The sequence below is a fragment of the Dioscorea cayenensis genome, chromosome 1, assembly GCF_009730915.1.
Source record: "Dioscorea cayenensis subsp. rotundata cultivar TDr96_F1 chromosome 1, TDr96_F1_v2_PseudoChromosome.rev07_lg8_w22 25.fasta, whole genome shotgun sequence".
Taxonomy (NCBI): domain Eukaryota; kingdom Viridiplantae; phylum Streptophyta; class Magnoliopsida; order Dioscoreales; family Dioscoreaceae; genus Dioscorea; species Dioscorea cayenensis.
The window spans coordinates 3,297,853-3,319,130 of NC_052471.1; the positions used below are offsets into that span (position 1 = coordinate 3,297,853).

Below are 21,278 nucleotides of genomic sequence, written 5' to 3' on the forward strand. Positions count from 1 at the left end.
CTTAAAAAGATTCATGAGATCTTTGATGAAGTAGGAACTTACACAAGCATTATAAAAAAATCAAGAACTAAAAAGTGGAAGTGTGCCTTAAGATGGAGCAACAATAAAATAAAAAAATAGAGCGGTAGTATAGGCGTTGAGAAAGAGAAATATAATGTACCTTAGTAATGATGAGAGAGAAAAGAAAGATTGAGAAAAGAATAGAAATTGAGATAGAGATTTATGTAGAATTTTGTTTTTAAATATAGAATTTTTGTTTTTAAATTTTTTTATAAACTTTAAACTAAATTTAGATAAATTAAAAATTATTCGAAAATTTTTTTATAGGATATATCTTTTTTTATTGAATGAAAAATCTGTTCAAAAATCTATATTAAAAACTAACATATTTTTTTATATTTTTTTAATTAAATTCACAATAATTTTAAAAAAAAATTATTAACAAATTTAAACTAAATTTAGATAAATTAAAATTATTTAAAAAATTTTATAGGATATATCTTTTTATTGAATGAAAATCTTTTCAAATTCTATATAAAAACTAACATATTTTTATATGTTTTTAATTAAATTCGAAATGATTTTTTTTAAAAATTATTAACAAATTTAAACCAATGAAACTTGAATTTTAAATTAATACTATAGTTATAAAAACTTCTTTAATATCTATAATAAATTACTTCAATAATATAAAGGTCTTTTATAATTCAGTCCTTATTAATAAAATAAATTATAATATATATGAAGGTGTTAATATAAAATATCTCTAATAAAATCTTTAAAAAAATTATTAGTGAGAGATGATTAGTGTCATTAAATATCTCTAATTATTGTTATGTCCTTACAAATAATTTTGTTATATTTTTCTCCTAAATTAATTGTAAAGTATAAAAGAATGTTTATGTCATTTAGCATTTTATCTTTCAATGGTATTTAGCATTTGACTACGGAAAAAAATTATTAGTGAGAGATGATTAGTGTCATTAAATTTAGTAACAAATAGTGACATTATCCAATATCAAGTAATGCGATATTCATTTGTAACAATATTATAATATCATTATTACTTATATTTTGGTGACAAATCTATGTGTCACAAAAATAAATTAAGGTACATAAAAAAAATTCAAATTGTCATTGATAATATATGTTAATATTAGTAACATTATTTAAATTTAGTTTAAAAACAACAAATTTTAAAATTTTTCGCGAAAAAATATTATTTTAAAATTTATCACTTAATATTTAAACCGTCACTAAAAGTACGAGTGCATTTGGAGCTAATCCTTTTGTGCAATATCATGTGACAATTTAAAGTATTGCCACATAAAATTATTAAACAAGCAAAATGAGTGACTAAATAATGATTTCATCACATTATGTATTTTTTTGTGATAAAAAACCAATATGTCAAAATTAATATTGTCACTAATCATCAATTTTGTTGTAGTGAGAATTATGTTGGCAGAGGAGGAAGAAGACACAACCGATGTAGGCCAGCCGGTGTTTGACGAAGGTGACCTCAATGAGGAGGTAGTTGAGGAAAACATCAGGAGCACCCTAGTTGTACGCAGATCTTGTTTGACACCACGGGCTACCGAAGATGACTAATTGAGAACTAACATCAACCAGACCACCTGCACCCTCCTAGGTAAGGTGTGTCACTTTGTGATTGATGCAGGTAGTTGTGCAACTGAAGAGGCAATCCCAGATATTGTGAAGCCAATTATAGCTGAATTCAAAGACGTATGTCCAAAAGAACTACTTGATTAGCTACCACCATTAAGTGATGTTCAACATCAGATTAGTGTGGGCCTTCCAAATCAAGGGCAAATTCGAGGGCAAATTCTGTTCAACCTAGGGAGAATGATGCGTGGTGTATTGAGGAGCAAGCCTATGTCTTTTTGGACAAATGGGATATGGCCTAACAAGGGTATTCTGGTAATTTTTCAAGCGGTGGAGTTTTGGTTTTTAAGGGTCTCACTTAAAGGAAAATGGGTCAACGAGCACAAATCACTAGCTTTGCTTGTGAGCCATGCCAATTTTCGGCCGAATTCTTTCATCTTAGCCTCGAAAACAGCAATTTTGTCATTTTAGGAAAGATTTGATTTCATTATATCTTAGGCTAGAAATCGTTGATTTGTAAGCCGTTTGTGGCAGTAGTCTTTCTTTGTTAAGCCTTTTTATTTCTTGCTGAAATTTGAGAATTTATCATTTTTGGTATATTTTCAAATTATCTCTTTTTTAGGGTTATTTTCATATTTTTAGTTTGTTTATTTATTGTAAGCCTACGGGTAAGAGTAAAACAGTTTTGTGATCATCATTTTCATTGAGTAATAAGATTTTACTGTTTCTTTTTTCCATTTCCTGGCTAAACCAAACACAAAATATAAAAAGTCTTATTGACACCCTAATTTTATAAATAAGATCAAGATGTTATTATAAAAAAACCAACTAAATGTTAAAATTTTGAGGAAAATTTAAAAGAATAACAAAATAATAATAACAAACATAGGGTCTTTTAAGAATAAATTTATTGTGGGCTTTACCCTTAAAATTAATAATTCAACATGTTTTTAAATAGACAATACATCGAATACATAATATCTAAACTAAAGAATTAAAAATCCAAACAACTACAACAAAATCTAAGATATTGACTAACAACTTTGAATTATTCTCCAACACACTCCCTTAATTCAAAGTTGCAAATTTTCATAATACTTTAAAATTCAAACATTACATAGCACTTCTCTCCATACTTCTAATATTTGTGAAGCATTTTTCTTCACTATATAATGCATTTTTCACCAACCTGCAATTATTAGAACATATATCTTCAAAAACTTCCTTATGCACTTCTCATCAATTAATTCAAAAAATAGTTTTTGCTTCTTCCACTTCTACTAAATTTGCACATTATTTTGCAATTTTTTTTCAAGATGCCCAAAGCTTTTGCATTTGAAACATTGAGATTTCCCCTTCTACCAATAATCCTTCTCTTCACCCTGTTCAGAGCTGTCGTATTACTACTGACCTTCTTGATCATCCACGCTCGAATACCATGTTGGGATTTTGAGAAAAATTAAGAAGAATAACAAAATAATAATAAATAAACATAGGGTAGTTTAAGAATAAATTTATTGTGGGATTTGCCCTTATAAAAAATAATTCAGTTTGTCTTTCAAATTCATAATATCTAAACTAAAGAAAAGAAAATCTAAACAACTACAAAAAAATCTAAGATATTGACTAACAACTTTGAATTATTCTCCAACACTAAATAATGGTCTTAATCTTCATATATAAGCAGGCTAATATTAGTCTTGAAAGATATCCCTAAGTCCAATGTTGCATTAGATCTTGTTAAGTCACAAGCAGGATTTTAAGAAATATTCGGATTTTCCAATCACCTTGCAAAGGTGAAATACTGGTAAATAATCCAATATTACTAATAATAAGTTTGTCTTCAAACTTTTGTATGTGACGAGTGATGATAAAAATTCTTGTTCTCCTTATATTATATATAGGTCCATTTGATTCGCAAATAGTAAAGCACAAGCAGTATATATTGTACAGTATAAGTGTATAGTTGAGTTACAATATGAATGCTTATATTATTTTATTTTTGATATTTAGTAATAATTAATTAATAGCATAGAAATTTTTTTGTTGTTTTTCATATGATTCGATCAAGAACTGAATAAAAAATTATGAAATTATTATAATACTCTCTGTATTGTTCTATGTTTGTTTCGTAATTATAATTGTTAAGTCTGATGACATGGATTAGCACTATTTGACAAGCCAAGTTATGACATGGCAAGAGGAAGGTGATGTGGCATGTGGTGACTCATCAAAAGATGAGGTGACAAGGATGATGATGTGGCGAAATATTAATGAAGCTTCAAGGGATATGAAGATCAAGGTGGAGATTTTATTTAAAAGATTTTCCTCTCATTAAAATCATGTGATGATAAACTATTTTTGGAAAGTGTATCAAGTCTATAGGATCTATTCAAGAAATGTCAGTTTTATTTTAGGAATGATTATCTATCATTGGTAAGATCCGGGATAATAATTCATATCTTTGATAAAACTCCTTTTAAGAAAGATCTATTTGGAGAGAGAAAGGAATATTCTATCTTTGGCAAGAATTTAAGATCATGAAGATTGTTTGAAGCTATTAGAAAACACAAGGTTTAGTTTGGTGTGAAGGTTTCTCAAGACACAAACTAAACAAGGTAAGAAGAAACCAAGGAGATTAGCAAGACGATATTTAGCAACACTATTTAAAGGAAGATCCAAGAGCTATCGATGGATGGAACTATTCATGGAGTCTAAATCATGTGAGGAGATTGATTGGAGCTTGTAAGAGATATGATTAGAGATTTAGGAGATCCAAGCATGGATGATTGAAGATCATGCTTGAAGATATTGAAGGCTAAACTTGGATGAAGATGAGATCAAGTTTAGTAACAATATTTCTATGAGTCAAACGAAGATCATTTGGGAAGACCAAACTTGGCAAGACCAAACTTGGGCAAAGTTTGGAAGAAGATCGGGAGATCTTCGGTGGCTATCTTTGATGAGATGATCGCGTGTGCCTTGGTACCGGTGGGCACGTCCCTCGGGAGAGGGAGACTTACTGAAGTGACGTGAGGAAGGAAGCAGCTGTAGACATGAGGAGCTTGGGTCGAGTCAATTGTTACAAGGCGGACTGAAGGAACCGGGAGGTTGAAGGTCGCAGATTCGGGTGCATCTGGCTAGAACTCAATCATGTTCAGTAAGGTGGGTCATGTTGCAACTGGGTGTTGCAACATCTAACTTTGGAAAGTGTCCAAGTTGGGAAGCCGCGGAGAATTCTAAAAGAGGTAACTTTGTGGACATCGGCGCGTTTATATAAGAGATCATGCTTGAAGATTTAGGATGAGCCAACAAGTGAGAGACTCTTCGGTGAGAGTTGAGTGTGTGACCATCTGGCAATCTTGAGAGGATATTCTTTGTATTAAGAGAGTGAGAGAGTGTTGTACTCCTTGTTCTTATACCTCTTTTAGTGGAGTGTTTCTCCGCGCCTGGCCCCCCAAATGTAGGCAAGGTTGTGCCGAACTGGGTTACCAATTTGCTTGTCTCCTTTCTCTTGATGCTTGACTGTGTGTGTTCAAACCTTGAGTGAGTTTTTGAGTAACATTAGCACATCACATCCCCACCTGAACCATCAATAACATTCAAAAAATATTAAAAAATAAACAATTAAATGAAAATAAAAACCATATAGAAAAATAAAATTTTAATAAATATGGTTTAAAGTTGGTAAAATCCCTAAGATAGTCCCTCTATTATAATCACTCCGCCCTTTTAGTCCTTTTATAAAAGTTACTAATTTCATCTCTCTATTTTTTCAATTGGGCAAATCAAGTCCCTCCGTTAGATTTTGCTAACGTGGCTTAAAATATCAATAATAAATAATTAAAATATTATAAAAATTATTTAAAATTATAAAAAAAAATATTTGAAAACATTAATAATTTTTTTAAAAATGTTAAAAATTATAAAAATATTTAAAAATATTAAAAATTAAAAGAGATTATAAAAATTATTTAAAAAAGCAAAGCACTACAACGTACCATGCCACGTCATTTCAGATCTGGGTATGAAACTCCCAAATCCTAAATTAACTCCCCTGCCTATCTTCTCTAATCTTAATTTCAATCTTTTCTAACCACATGGTGTTAGTCAGGGTTAGGAAGAAAAAGGAAATAGTACTTTTTCATTTTATTTTTTTAATATTTTTTTTATAATTTTTTATACTTATTTTATAAAAAGTATTAAAAATTGTTAAAAATACTAAAAAATATTAATTATCATTTTAGTACCTGATCTTGACCAAACTAGTTGAAAAAGATTGGGATTAGCATTGGAGCAGATAGGTTGGAGAGTTAATTAGTTTAGGGTTATGATTTGGGGAGTTTCATACTCGGATCTGAAATGACGTGGCACGCTATGGCAGTCCTTTGATTTTTTTTTATTTAAATATTTTTTATAACTTTTTATAAGTTTAATAATTTTAAATTTTTTTCATAAATTTTAATTTTTTTTTTATAAATTTTAATATTTTTTATATTTTTTTTATAATTTTTAACAATTTTTGATTTTTTATGATTTTTATAAAATTTAATAAATTTTATAATATTTTATTATTATTTTTAATATTTTAAGCAACAGAATCTAATGGAGCTAACCGCCGTTTAGTAGAGGGATATGATTTGCACAATTTAAAAAATAAAAGGATAAAATAATTAGTAAGGGACCAAAATAATAGAGTGACTATAATAGAGAATCATTTGAGGGATTTTGCGGAGGAGGTGGAATACAATCCACACCATTATTATCTAAAATCTAAACACAAAAACAAAGAATATTATAGTTGTCACAGTTGCAAGCAATGAAATTGTTCATATTTAGAATTTTGTCATTTAGCACACCACATAGAAACGCCTTATATTTTAGTGATAAAAAAAGTATTACAGGTTACTATTAAGATCAAATAGAACACCACTACTATGAATAAAATGATAAAATAATTTTGAATCTTTATATTCTAGAGGCCATCCTCCAAGCTAGGATAATCACTGCCCCTAAACCCTCTTCTTAATCAGTATTTCTTTTTTGAAACCTTTGCCATATATATACTTCAATCAACCAATCATCTACTATGTTAGGATTAAGGAAACTTAAAGAAAAAGAGATGAAAAAATAAATATCAATTAAAAAAATATATGATGGAAAGAGAAGAACAAATTTTTGCAGAAATATTTTGCTTGATCTTATTATCCATTTGTTTTTCCTAGATCCAACTTGAACAAATAATCTTTTGATGAATACATACCAAACCACTAATGATCAATGCCTTTTTATCTTGATATAATTAACTTGCACATGAGTCACAATTATTCATCTTTATATATACATCATGCATGCCCCAAGCAAGTCACCAGCTGCAGAGACACTTATAGCATCCAATGCTAAGAATGCCAAGTCCAAACACAACTTTCTTTATCATTCTGCCTTTAATAATCTACTCTTGTTGTTCTCTTGTTCTGTCTATCCACAGGTCCATAATAGAAAGGAATTGAAGCCATAACAGTGCATCATCATGCTTATATATACCTTATCATGGCAAGCAAATGCAAACCACAAGGAAAAAATTAATTAATACTTTGATCTAAGTTCATTTGTTGAGAAAACTGATGGCCAACTCTGGTGAGAAAATGCCTGTGACCGACGAGCAAGCTCCAGAGAACCCGAAGGTGATCGAGGAAGCAAAGCTGACTGAGAAGGGTGAGGTTGAAAAGGTAATTGAATGTAAAAGTATTAGCTCTGACTCTGATTCACTGAGTATATAGTTTTTGTTAGTTACAAGATTTTATTCAAAATTTGTGAGAATTGTCTACATTTATAGTTTCTGTTAATTGCAAGATTTTATATAGATTAAACATGTGAGAAATTGTCCGCTCTTATCTTAATATTTGTATCGAAGGAGAGTGATAAGGATGTAAAAGGTGAAAATGAGAAGAAAACAAATCCAGAGGAGGTGAATGAGGACCAGGCAAGTAAGGCAGAAGGAGATAAAGATGATGAAGAAAAACTCGAATGCAAAAGCACAAGCTCGGTAATTTTTTCATAGATAAAATTGTCTCCTAGTGAAAGGGATTTGTATTATGTAGTACCAGTTAATTTACCTTCGATCAATTATTTGGAAAGAAAACAAGATTGATGGAAAAATTCATAATTATGTATTTATAACAATATCTATTTATTTATATGATTTTTTTTTTTTTTTCTTTCTTGAATTCAGAAAAGTGACTCCGATAGCAAAAGTGAAGACAGTAAAAGTTCCGATGATAGTAAGAGTGCTGATAGTAAGAGTGACGATAGCAAAAGCAGTGATGATAGTAAGAGTGATGATAGCAAAAGTGCAAATGAATCGAAATCTCTGAAGACAGTATGTGATCTGAAGACAGTATGCGATTATTCAATATATCTTCTAATATAATTTTTTTTTTTTTTGAAATTTCTCTTTTTTTTTCTTGAAAATAGGAAAAGAAGAAGAAAAGGATTACAAAGAAGAAACTGAAGAAGGTTGGTTGCCCCTCTATAATTCAGCTCGGACTCGGTAAAATAGTATATAAAAAAATTAAGAGGAAAACAATAATTTCTTGTTTATTATGACATTCTACATGAAGTATTTATTAGACATATATATATATATATACATATATCCTTTCTCCAGTAATTTTTATAGACAAATTATAAAATTCAACTATATAAATTAACAATATATGATATGATACAGACAAGTAAGGCTGAGGGTGCAAAAAAGAAGGAAATAGCTTCGGAGGCAACAAGCAAGGACCAAACAAGTGCAATGGAAGGAGATAACATTAATGAAGAAAAAGACGATGAAGAGAAACTTGAATGCAAAAGCAATAGCTCGGTAATTTCTACACCTACTATCAAACTATCTTCATTTTCTAAATTATTCTCATAAAATCCATTTTTTTATTAATATCTCACTGAAACCGTTATTATCTTGTTTTCCCTTTGTCCTAATATAACTGTATTGTAGTACTAATTTGCCTTCATGGTTATATATTTATGTCAATATTGATTTAATAAAATAATATCTCCCTTTTTTTTTTAATTCAGAAAAGCGACTCGGATAGCAAGAGTGGCGATAGTGGCAGTGGGGATGATAGCAAAAGTGAAAGTGAAGCAAAGTCCCCAAAGAAAGTGTGTGACCTCGATAGAAAAATTTTCATCAATATATTTAGTATACTTTCACTTAAATTTTCTTCCATTATCTTATTCCTTAAAAATGTATTATGTTATTATCTTACTCATCTATACTAACTAGACTACTTTCCATGTTACAATATAATATAGAGACATAAAATAACATCCTAATATACACTTAATAATCATGCAGGCCAGTGAAGATAATGAGGGAGATAAAAAGAAAAAGAAGAAGGTGTTGAAGAAGAAGCTGAAGGAGAAGGTAAACAAGGAGAGTGAAGAGAAGGAGAATGAACCTAAAGATCAAACTGTGAAACAAGAGGGAGGTGAACCAAGTGATACAAAAGAGAAGAAAAGCATACTTGAGAAGATCATGGGGAAATTGCCTGGTTATAATTAGAGAGATCACAGTTCTCTCTCTATTTATATATATATATATATATATACATACATGATTATCTAAGTTTGATGGTAAATAAGTTGAGAATTCACTGCAACAGCACACCTGTTCATTGTGGTGTGCCGTCTGTTTCAGTGATTCTTGTTGTATGGCTCTGCAATTTGCTTTGTTGTTTGTTTGCTTTCAAATATTAATAAAGAAGTTTTACTTAATTGAATGTTAATGCTTTCTTATTTTCTTATTTTCTTTGCATTGTTGTATGAACTTTCAGTAGGAGTAAATGTAGTTTTTTCAAATTAGTTATAATTTCTATCATAACTCTATTTTTTTTTTTTAATAAAAGTGGATAAACTACAACTTTATTAGGAAAAACAGAACAACAAACAACAACCAAACAACTCAAACAAACAAACGAGACAAGAAAATAGAAACAAAATAAAAAACAGCATGGAGAAAAGAACGCTACACCAGCGGGGTGACAGTCCACAACAATAAAAAGAAAGAGCCAACTAGGAAAAAACACGGAAGAAGGACCCCGGCCAAAGACTGAGATGATGAAGTCCACCAGGAGGCAACAAAGGTAAGCTCAATTGGACCAAGAAGGATCACTCATGGAGCTGAGGACATGTCGAGCTGCTAGCGAGTTCCGCTGATCTGGCGCTCAAGAACTCGAGGGAGCGCTTAACAAACTGGATAAAATCGCTGGAGACTTGTTGAGTCGAATCTTTAGCTGTGGAGCACCAGTCAATAATCATATGAAAAAATTTAAAAAGGATTAATGTTGTAGAATTAAAGGTGGAATTAAAGATTCGATTATTCCTCTCCAGCCAGATATTCCAGAAAATTGCTCTAGAAAGGAGATCCCAGAATGTGCGTAGACGCGCGTCGAAGGAGGAAATCCAAGTGGAGCAAACTTGCTCTAGCGAATTTGGGAGTGACTGGAGGTTTAGAATAGTCGTGAAGAAAGCCCAAATTCTAGAAGCGAAATTACAATGAATTAAAAGATGGTCAACAGTTTCTGAATCATTATAACACAAAACATAGGTCTCCGTTGCGTTATGGGAATTACAGCCTTTCTTAGCAAGGTTGGTCAAAGTTAGAATTTTGTTATTGCTAGCAAGCCAGCAGAAGAGTGTGACTTTGCTTGGACAATCCACTTTCCAGAAGGAAGGATATAGGGAAGTACGCATTCCACCATCAACTAAGAATTTGTAGAATGAGCGAACCGAAAAGGATCAACTACTATCCAAGGTCCAAATACTCTTATCCTCCTGAGAGGAGGAGCAATGAGGAAGTGATTGCATGAGAGGTAGAAGAGCATCAGTAGAGACCTCATGAAAGAAAGACACCGGATTAGAGGTATTCAGATAAAGGTGTCTGATAGTAATCCAGGGTGACAGGAAGTTGTCAAAGAGATCAGGCCAGATGTCCTTTGGCGCTCGGCCACCAAGCCAGTTGTCGAATCAAAAAAAAGGTAGAGGCACCATTGTGAACAGACTTAGAGGTGCAAGCTCTAAAAACGGGTAGTATTGGGGTGATGCCATCCCAGAAGAAAGATTTGTTTCCATGCAGAGAATGGAAGAGTGGCCCGGGACTCCGGGAGGTCCTTTACTAAGGTAATTTAGCTGGATGATTTTTGACCAACAACCTTGTTGTCTAGTAAAGATTTTCCACCACCATTTAGCAAGTAGAGCATTATTAAAGGAGTGGAGGTTAAGAATGCCCCAACCACTAATGCTACAAGGACGACAAATTCTATCCCAAGCAACCAAGCAGAGACCTTTGGATCCAAGGTCTGGACCTTTCCAGAGGAAATCTCAACGGATTTTATCTATCTCTTTAATTACCCATGAATGTAATTTAAAAATAGACATCCAGTAGGTGGGGATAGAAGAAAGGACCAAGTTGAGTAGAGTGAGACGACCCCCAAGGGATAGATAGATGGCTTTCCAAGATGAAAGCTTAGCTCTAACCATAGAGGTTAATTTCGTCCAGTCTTCACATTTAGGGCGTCTACCAGAGATTGGGACACCACGGTATGTGAGTGGAAGACAATCCCTAGCACAGTTAAGAATCGAGGCTGAAACTTCACTTGGTTGGTATCCATAATTGGTGGAGTAAAGACAACTCTTGTTGAATTTAATGGTTAGGCCAGAGGCACCTTCGAATAGGTACAAAATAAACTTAATAACAAGAAGGTCATTTGGACCTCCAGCCAAGAAAATGATAAGGTATTCAGCGTATTGAAGATGACGGATGCTGTCTAAGGTACAAATGGGTACACCCACAAGGATGCGGTTCCGTAGTGCGTGAGAGAACATCGCACTAAGGATATCTGCAGCAAGAGGAAACAGAAGGGGGGAGAGGGGATCTCCTTGACACAAACCACGTTTGCATCGAATGAATCCATGAGGTTCCCCATTCACTAGAACACGGCCTTTGGAGGTGTGAAGGATGGTGGAAATCCAAGATATCCAACGGCGACTAAATTCTCGAGCAGCAAGAATATCAAAAAGAAAGTCCCAATCTAGTGAATCAAAGGCTTTAACAAAGTCAATTTTGAAGGCATAGCCAAGCACCTTAATCAAAACTCTAATTGTTGTATTTGTTTTTCTTTAATTAAATTCATAGTTTATCCATTTAAAAAAAAACAATTTTTAATGATTTTTTTTTCCTTTTATGCTTAATATGTGCCTGGATAAGCCAATAATTTTTTTTAAATAAAAAAAATAAACTTTCAAAATTTGTTAAAAAAATACAAATAATGATTAGATATATGAGAAAGGGTCACTAACTGCAAATAGTGATTAAATAACCCTAAAAATAAATGTTGAGAAAAATATAATGAGATATAAACAAAAAAAAAAGTGCCAGTGACGAGGAAAGCATGGTATATAAACGACAGTCAAAACTCCTAAGAGATAACCGGTAGAATCATTTATCTATAACCACTCTGTTGATCTCAAATATCAAAAATCTTCGATCAGATCTCAAAATTGATACAAATCACACACCAATATTTGAAGTGTACAGAAAATCGAGACTGTTTGATAGTAATTGTTTAAAGGTAGGTTGTGCATGGAGATAAAATAGATAAACATGATAAAAAAAACACTAAATAATTTGGAAATATGAGGGGGTGATAAATGAAAAAAAACCCGTCCCCTAAAACCCTCGCCCCTCTTTGTTTCTTGACACACCCTCTTCATTCTCAGCGCTGCTCCTCCATTGCTTGCTTCTCCGAGGTGGAAGATGAACAAGGACAAGGTCTTCAAGCTCGCCAAGGGATTCCGAGGAAGGGCAAAGAATTGCATAAGGATCGCCAGGGAACGGGTGGAGAAGGCCTTGCAGTACTCCTACCGCGATCGTCGCACCAAGAAGCGCGACATGCGCTCCCTCTGGATCGAGCGCATCAACGCCGGCACTCGCCTCCATGGGGTTTGCGCTTCCTTAAATTTCCTGTTTTTTTCCATCCCACTGACTGTTGAGAAAAAGCCTAGAAATGTTGTTAATTGAGATGATTTAGCTCTTTGAATTATAAATTTTCTTTTTCCTCTAAAGAATTGGTTTCAAAATTTTAGTGAAAGGGAGTTCTTTTGTGAAGAAATTTGACGTGTTGTTGTTGATGCTATGGTTGAGTTAGTTGTTCAGTGAAATTCAATTGGATTTACAATTGATCAATTTTAGTGCTTCAATATGTGAATTATCAATTTGAATTGTTTGTTTGTTTGTTTGCTATCATGATTTATGATTGTTGATGAAGTGGGCCATATAGACATGTTTTATTGAAAGGGGAAATTTTTGTGAAGAAATTTGAGCTTTTGTTATTAATGTTATGCTCGAATTTGCTTTTTGGTGAAATTCAATTGGATTTGTAAGCAATCTTATGGGAAGGAAACATGTGGTTGATTAATTTTATTGCTTCATGTGAATGATCTCTTTGAATTTCCTGCTTGTCCTTTGCTATGCTTTATGGTTCTTGATGAAAACAGAGTATGTAGATGTATTTTTTAAAAGTTTTAAAAGAAAGAATGAAAGTAGAGTCAGTGTCCATTGGTATAGTTTGAAAATAGACATTCCCTGCTAACTGAAGTTCTTCTCTAATATATTGGGTTTTCGTAGCCATTTTTATATAAAAGTTTATATAACTAAATGTAGGTTTTTGTTTGGTTGTACTCTAAACCCATGGAATTGCACATGTCTCTCAAAAGTTTGTAATCATGTAGATGCCATTGAGAATATTATATGTGCCTCTACCATCAACTGATAATAATTGAAAAGAATAAACTGCCTACAACCAAATTGTGGCTAACCCCATGAAGTGACATCTATACTATTTTGGATATATATAGTTACACCGAAACTCTTCATACTAGGCTTCTATCAGTGACCAGTTAATAACAGTAATGTTAGAAGCAATGGTGCAAATTTTAGGATTCATATATGCATCTGCACACCCATGCACCCACACACACATGCTTATTATTTTAGTGATTGGTTTTATAGGAACTGGACAGTCTATTTGGTCAAAGACCCACCCAGCGACATACTCTTATTTTTTCTTTCATTGGGGTATTTCTGAACATGTCCTTGCAATCCCTATATTTGTAGTCCAGGTTGTTCGAATTGAAATTGCAAATGCGCCTGCATATGTATGCATTTATGTAATTGTGTTCGGGGAGAACTTACATGAAGTGCTTTGTGTGCATTTCATGTAGTGCCCAATTACAAATTGACACATCCCATGTGTAGCCCACTTGGCTTTTTTTTTCCTCCCGTTAACTCAAGCTAGCCCTCCATTAGCACGGTCCATCTCCACCAACATCTCCTACTCCGACTTGGCCTCTTGATCAGCCGGCTTGGCCTCTTCTTCACCTTCTACTGCTCCTCTCCTTCATCCTCTTCATCTTCATCGTCTACACCGACAACGCTTCCTACATCCTTGAACCAACTCGTGCCTTTCCTCAAGTCCTATGGTCACCCAATCGCTCATGTCCGGTCAGCAAGAACTTTACTCCTCCGGCTCACCTCTGATGGCAACCTCATCCTCTCCGACTCTGACTCCACCATTGTCTGGCCTACTAACACCTCCGCCCTTTTAGTCACCAGACTTAATCTCACCCACAATGATAACCTTGTTCTTTATTCTCAGAACAAAGTTCCCATTTGGCAACCCTTCGAGCACCCTACCAATATGATTCTTGTTGGCCAATCGTTGATTGTTGGCTAGCGGCTGAAGGCTAACTCCTCCACCATCAACTCCAGTGATGGTCAGTTCTATCTCACTGTTAACAGAAGGCTAGCTTGAGTTAACAGGAGGAAAAAAGAAAACCAAGTGGGCTACACATGGGACATGTATCAATTTGTCATTGGGCACTACATGAAATGCACACAAAGCACTTCATGTAAGTTCTCCCCATTGTGTTAATCATAAGCTCTATCTACAGTAATTTGATCGTCCTATTTGGTCAAATACCTATTGGACACTCCTATTTTCCTCTTGTTATGCCATTTCTATGTACCCCAGTCACCTTGGAAGTTTAATTTCCATAGAAGCATATGAATAAATAAACTGATTTATCTTTTACTTCAGTAAAACAGTTTAGGAATCAGTGAAACCTTTGTATAAATCGAACATTATGGCTTTATGTGGGTTCTGTCTTTCATCATCAACAATATGCACAAATTATTTTATTAGCTGTAACTGCACTGTCAATAGAGTTTTACGTTAAGCTTTATATATTATGTATGATCTAATCATAATAGGTACTAATGATCCATCTTTCATTATGTTGATACCAGGTGAATTATGGAAACTTCATGCATGGTTTATTAAAGGAGAACATCCAACTGAATCGGAAGGTACTGTCAGAACTGTCAATGCACGAACCATACAGCTTTAAGGCTCTTGTTGACATTTCTAGGAATTCATTTCCTGGAAATAAGGTGCCCAAAAAGGAGGGCATATCCAATATGGTTTAGCATTTCCTTGTTTTTCAGAATTTTAGGAGCAGCTTGTTATCTGAACTTTTGGTGAGATGAATGCTGTAATTTTGATCGGTCTATACTTCATGGTCTTGTTCTGATTGTCCTGTTGTTCAAACCATTGAGGAATCATTGCCACCGCAAGAAACTCATCCTGTTACTTAGAAATGCTTTTTAAGTTCTTAAAATGCATTACTTTTATAATGTGTTTCCAATGTTTGCTGTATCTATGGTTCTTTTTCGATGACATGGTCATCTCCAATAAACTTAATAATGTGTCATGGGGAGGACTAATTTGAATTTTTAGATATCTATGTAATCAATTGGATGTTGAAATTTTTAATTTATTACCTAGTAAAATCAAATTAAAGTTGAGTGATTGAATTGAAATAAATTGAAGTTTGGTGATTAAAGTGAAAATGAGCCAAAATTTAGTGATTTAGTAAAAAATTTAGCCATTAAATTTTTTAACTAATTTTTAGGACTTCTATAAAAGACAGAATAATAATTATGTGTTTTTAATATCTCAATACTATCAACTGAGTTTGTTGCATCAGTAATTTTATCTTTACATCCTCATCATTTATCATATTGTGTTCATCTCAAACAAAATATTTCTCATATCCAAACAGATCAAAATTGAACCTATGAAACCTTCAATTTTTCTCACAAACACCTTCATTTTTCTCACAAATACCGCTTTTTTTTCCATTGATGTCAATAAAATAAGGTCTTAGCTTGGAAAAATTAAATTGCAGTTTCTCGTATTTACTAAATAATATTTACTTATACCGGTTGTTATTGTAAAAATAATTTTGGTTGTTAAGTGACAATTATACAAGTGAAGTTTACTGTTATGTGACAATAATTCAAAATTCTTTATTTAACTCTTCATTCTTAATTAATTATTTATAGAAAAGTATTTAATGAAAACTCAAGGGGTGTATGATATAAGTTAATTTTAGATTTTTACAGGGGGGTATGTGAGAGAAAGACAGAGAAAGAAGGTTTAATTACCAGATTGGTCCCTCTATTATAGTGAAAGTGCCCTTTCACTCCCCATATTATTTTTTGTCCTTCTGGGATCCCTCTATTTTACCATTTAGTGAAATACAAGTCCTTCCCTCTTATATCATTTGTCCCTAGAAGGTCCCTAAAAGGGACTTTTATTTCACTAAATGGTAAAATAGAAGGATCCCAAAAGGACAAAAAATAATAGGAGGATTAAAATTGCACTTTTACTATAATAGAGGGACTAATCTGGTAATTAAACCGAGAAAGAACCAAAAGCCAACTCTGGTTTAATTAAATAGTTTTACAAGGGTATCCATATAAAATTTCCCCTTCTAAGTTCGAAACCCTGTCTCTTGTTTTGGAATAAACCCCAGCACAAAGCTCCATCAATGGCGTCCGCGCACGATGGGGGCTTCGGCGGCGCGAGCTCAAGGAGGAAGCCATTGGGGCTGATGGCGAACGCGATGAAGAGGAAGGAGAGCTTTGTTCAGTTCTTCCTCATGACTGGGATCCTCATGCTGAGTTTGCGTTCGCTGGGGCAGAAGTACCGCATCCACGAGCTCACCAATGATAACTCCAGCCTACGGGACGAGCGTGACTCCCTCTCCCTCCGCATGGCCTCCGTCAAGGACGCGCTCCTCCGCGAGGCCTCCCTTGACCCCTCCGGCCTCCTTTCGTCCCATCTCCGCCGCCTCTTTGCCGAGGATGACAACAACTAGAGGTTAGCGCTTTAATTTGATCGCTTTTCCCTTGTTCGGTTGAATTCTATTTAGGGTTTTCTAATATGGAATGTTTGTATGTTTGCTGATTGTTCTATAATTTCTAGCTGTGATTTTAATCCGAAATGACATGATTTGACTAGATATTCAAAAGATGGAGAACAATGTGTAGCTGTTTTCAATGGAAGCAATGAGATTAAGTGGCAGTATGATGTTCAATCTTTAGGTGTGGTTTTGTAGTTTTCTAATTGTCAATCAAACTATAATTTAAGTGTTAGAATTGAGTGGAGTGATTAGTGAAATTGGATTAAATTTTGATTGTTCATTAGATCATTGTTAAACCTTGTTCTTTATCTAAATTTTCTAGTGATTTTGTGTTTCTTTGTCACTAAGGTATGTTCTTTGTCACTAAGACCAATCTTAGCTTTCTACAAATGGAAATTGTACTTGGATGTTAGAGGTTGTACCATTTATCACTTGCTTGGTTTATTTATCTTGTTAAATATTATGCCTTTGGGAATATTATTCCACATTCAAACTTTTGGCTCAATTTTATCCTCTGTAGTTTGATCAGGTTATTGTTTGTTGTTCAGAACTTGAATAGTGTACATCTGGTATCCTTTGAATCAGTTGATATTTTATTAGGGTAAAAACACCCATTTTTTTGCCCCCGCGAGTAGTATACTTAGGGTTATGAACTTTAATTGGTGTTGCTTGAATTGAATCTGAATGCTAGACTAGGGCTTTATTATGGCAAGGTTGAAGTTCAATCTATAGGCTTGGTTATACCTTGATGGATTTCAATTTAATTAGGAGGACATATTTCACAATTTTGAACTTTGAGGACCTAATTATCAACCATAAAGGAACAAATCATACTAGCTGATCATGCGAGTTATCTTATGAAACACCTCAAAAATTTTGAAAATCTTATTAAACATAATACCCAACTGTTTACCGGGGCTAGTACACCCTTTTGATTGAAGAAATAGTGGTTTGCATGAAGTCATCTTTGGAGATAGTATCTGAGAGTTAATCAACCCATTGAGAATCTTCGATTTTTTTTCATTTGGATCTGGTGTGCTTTATAGATGAATTTGTTAAAATCTAGCATGCATAATTTCTTCTGAAGTATATGTCTCAATGCATTGACAGTAAATGTATTAAAAGATAATTGATAACATGGAGTTTTATGGCGTAACCCTCCTCAATCTTTGTTGATATGGATTTCAAAGTTGTTTGCACTTGCATTAGGGTTCATCATATTATTTAGCTAGCTATGTCATTTGGATTAAAGTTTATCAACTTTGAAGCCCTTCCATTGAGCACCCTTTTCTCTCACTAGCCCCATAGCGAACCAGTTGGCTAAGTGATATGTCTATATGTACATCCTATATAATGTTTTACTATAAAGTTTTGATATGATTACGAAAAATGAGACCTATGTACTTGACAATGGATGCTAAGAAAAGAAAATGGGAGAGAGAACTGTGTTCTTGTTTATACTCTCAATGAAACAAACATATCATAGAAAATTTCCTTTATTTTGTTTATATGATTTTCTTCAATGCTTCTCATGACCTTTGTTTTCCTGCTATCCTAACACAGATTTGTTGTTTTCGCCAAAAGAAGCAAGGCAAGTTGAGTTTGGGAAATTGCAGTTGTTTGGCCTAAATTATGTTTTGATTAATTTACAAGGTTTATAAACATTGAGAATGCACAACAAATAGATTTGTTTCGCCTTAGCATTTTCTTTTGCAGAACAAGGACACACTTAATGTTAGCTGTGATAAGATCCCTTGTCATGGAAACTTATATAACCTTGTCCAAGTACTATCTTAAAAGAGTAATTTTGTCACTTAAGTACATTGAACTGAATGGTGGTGTTGGCTTATAATTATAAGTATTCTACTGTTCTGCAATTTGGCTTTCTTTCCTTTGGATCTTGGATTTCCTGGCAAAAATGGGTAACTGTTGTCATACCCATGTAAAAAATAAATCATATGGTGGATAAGTCCAGTAGAAATGTTTTTTAGGGCATATAAGTAAATATAAATGTTTGGCAATGGTATATGAGCAAGAATGATTTTTTTACTGACGGATGTTAGCAATTAGACATTCAACAAGGATATATAAGTAATTTTCTTTTTCTTATACTTTTTGTTTTTTGGTCATTAGGTGATGGTGATGCATCCTTAATTAGTGCACGGTTTTGTATTGCTGCTTGATTAATTTACCATCTTACCAATTTGAATCTCAGTATACATCTTTCCGATTTTATTTATTTATTTATTTATTTATTTATTTATTTATTTATTTATTACTATTATTATTATTATTATTATTATTATTATTATTATGTGAGTGCCTGTGGGAGAAGTTACACTTTCAGACCACATTTTATTTATTATTTTTTTATTTTAAATTTAATCAAGAACAGTGAAAAAGAAACGCAGAAATTTCTTATTTGGCTTATTTTTCTACTCCAGTACTTTCATGAATAGGCTATGTTAAACCAACTTGGTACACATCCAAAATGAATTCTCCTGGCACCATTGTATCACACCAATTTTTTTTTCCATATAATTAATTTTTTTTAATAATGTATATAATTAATTAATTTCTAAATTTTGTTGATATTGACAAACTACTTTTATTAGTAATTAAGGAAAAGTTCTTAATCTTAAAAATATTTATTTTTAATTAATACTGATTTAGTTTGGATGATTTTGAAGATTTAATAAAATGACCCTTTTTTTTTTTTTAATTAAACCAAATGGCCCTAGGGTCATTTTAATTGTCAAAATGGCCCTAGGACCATCACATCACCCACATGGGTGATGTGATATGCTGACTGGGCTGCTGATGTGGCACTTTTAAATAAAAAATCCTGATTTTTTTCATTTTAACCCCTGAATTATATTCTAATCAATAAATTGGCTTATTCTTGGGTTTTTTTTACCAAATTTTTTTCAAAAAAAATTATTAAACTTTTAAATAATTTTTTTAAAATATATAAGTGTGTTTTTTTTAATTTAAATCCCTTATTTCTTTTATAATTAACAAATTATATTTTCCCTTTGATTATTTAACCCAAATTTTATTTAAAAAAATATGTATTTTTAAATTTATTAAAAAAATTAATTTTAAAGAATATATTTGAATATGAAAACACAAATTTTAAAATTTTAACTTTTAAAATTATTAAACCTATAATGAAACAACTTTTTCAGCAATATATAAGTGTGGCATTTTATTTGTATTATAATTAACAAAAACTCTTTGATTACTTAACCCAAATTTTGCTTAAAAAAATAATGTAATTTTGCCACACGAATAAATTAAAAAAATTACATTATTTTTTTAAGCAAAATTTTGGTTAAGTAATCAAAGAGTTTTTGTTAATTATAATATAAATAAAAAACCACACTTATATATTGCTTAAAAAGTTGTTTCATTAAAGGTTTAATAATTTTAAAAATTAAAATTTTAAAATTTGTGTTTTCATATTCAAATATATTCTTTAAAATTAATTTTTTTAATAAATTAAAAAAATACATATTTTTTTAAATAAAATTTGGGTTAAATAATCAAAGGGAAAAGATAATTTATTAATTATAAAAGAAATAAGGGATTTAAATTAAAAAAAAACACTTATATGTTTTTAAAAAAATTATTTAAAAGTTTAATAAATTTTAAAAGTTTAATAATTTTTTTAAAAAAAAATTTGGTAAAAAAACCCAAGAATAAGCCAACTTATTGATTAGAAAACAATTCAAGGGTTAAAATGAAAAAAAAAATCAGGATTTTTTATTTAAAAATGCCACGTCAGCAGCCCAGTCAGCATATCACATCACCCACATGGGTGATGTGATGGTCCTAGGACCATTTTGACAATTAAAATGATCCCAGAGCCATTTTATTTAATTAAAAAAAAAAAAGGGCCATTTTTTCCTTTTATAGAGAATATGCGCAAAATTTCCATCATGAATCTTATATAAAGTATAAACGGTGGAAAAGTGGCACGCTAGATGATGATGTGATGATGATGCCTTGATCTAGAGCTTTTCTCAAAGCCCAACCCAAGCGCTAGACACTACCATAAATGCTCTGAAAAGAGTCTCTTTTCTGTAATTGTATTATCAACTTTGCTGAAATTATAAGATTTTTTTTTTTTTCAAGAAGTACATGGAGTAAATATTTCATGAAGGTTTTTGCGAAAATTTTAGTAAAAGTTATATAAATTAAAATGGTGAAATTACTCCCTTCCAAGTATACATGCATATATATAAATATACACATAATCCATCTGGATCTATTACAAGAAGAAAGACATTTGTTTCTATTTCCCTCAATGTTTATTT

General features: G+C 32.2%; 3 protein-coding genes across 5 annotated transcripts; all 3 read left to right on the forward strand.

The window, feature by feature from the left end:
* Window positions 1-7,170: 7,170 nt before the first annotated feature.
* Window positions 7,171-9,413, forward strand: LOC120261944 (protein gar2-like). 2 transcript variants are annotated; one of them, XM_039269968.1, is made up of 7 exons: window positions 7,173-7,355; window positions 7,541-7,672; window positions 7,859-8,005; window positions 8,101-8,142; window positions 8,357-8,497; window positions 8,710-8,793; window positions 8,990-9,408. In XM_039269968.1, exons 1-7 carry the CDS (start codon window positions 7,251-7,253, stop codon window positions 9,194-9,196), a joined length of 858 nt encoding a protein of 285 aa, XP_039125902.1. In that variant the 5' UTR covers window positions 7,173-7,250; the 3' UTR covers window positions 9,197-9,408. The 2 variants fall into 2 exon arrangements, with proteins under 2 accessions (XP_039125909.1, XP_039125902.1); XM_039269975.1 differs by lacking the exon at window positions 7,541-7,672 and having other exon boundaries at window positions 7,171-7,355; window positions 8,990-9,413.
* Window positions 9,414-12,382: 2,969 nt separating this feature from the next.
* On the forward strand, window positions 12,383-15,385 carry LOC120266813 (50S ribosomal protein L20). Its single transcript, XM_039274495.1, has 2 exons — window positions 12,383-12,634; window positions 14,999-15,385. Exons 1-2 carry the CDS (start codon window positions 12,449-12,451, stop codon window positions 15,176-15,178), a joined length of 366 nt encoding a protein of 121 aa, XP_039130429.1. The 5' UTR covers window positions 12,383-12,448; the 3' UTR covers window positions 15,179-15,385.
* Window positions 15,386-16,550: 1,165 nt separating this feature from the next.
* LOC120272507 lies at window positions 16,551-18,845 on the forward strand. Of its 2 annotated transcripts, none has more exons than XM_039279377.1 (2): window positions 16,551-16,916; window positions 18,523-18,845. In XM_039279377.1, the coding sequence occupies exon 1, from the start codon at window positions 16,585-16,587 to the stop codon at window positions 16,912-16,914; it is 330 nt and encodes a 109-aa protein (XP_039135311.1). In that variant the 5' UTR covers window positions 16,551-16,584; the 3' UTR covers window positions 16,915-16,916; window positions 18,523-18,845. The 2 variants fall into 2 exon arrangements, with proteins under 2 accessions (XP_039135311.1, XP_039135387.1); XM_039279453.1 differs by lacking the exon at window positions 18,523-18,845 and adding an exon at window positions 17,058-18,511.
* The last annotated feature ends 2,433 nt before the right edge of the window (window positions 18,846-21,278 follow it).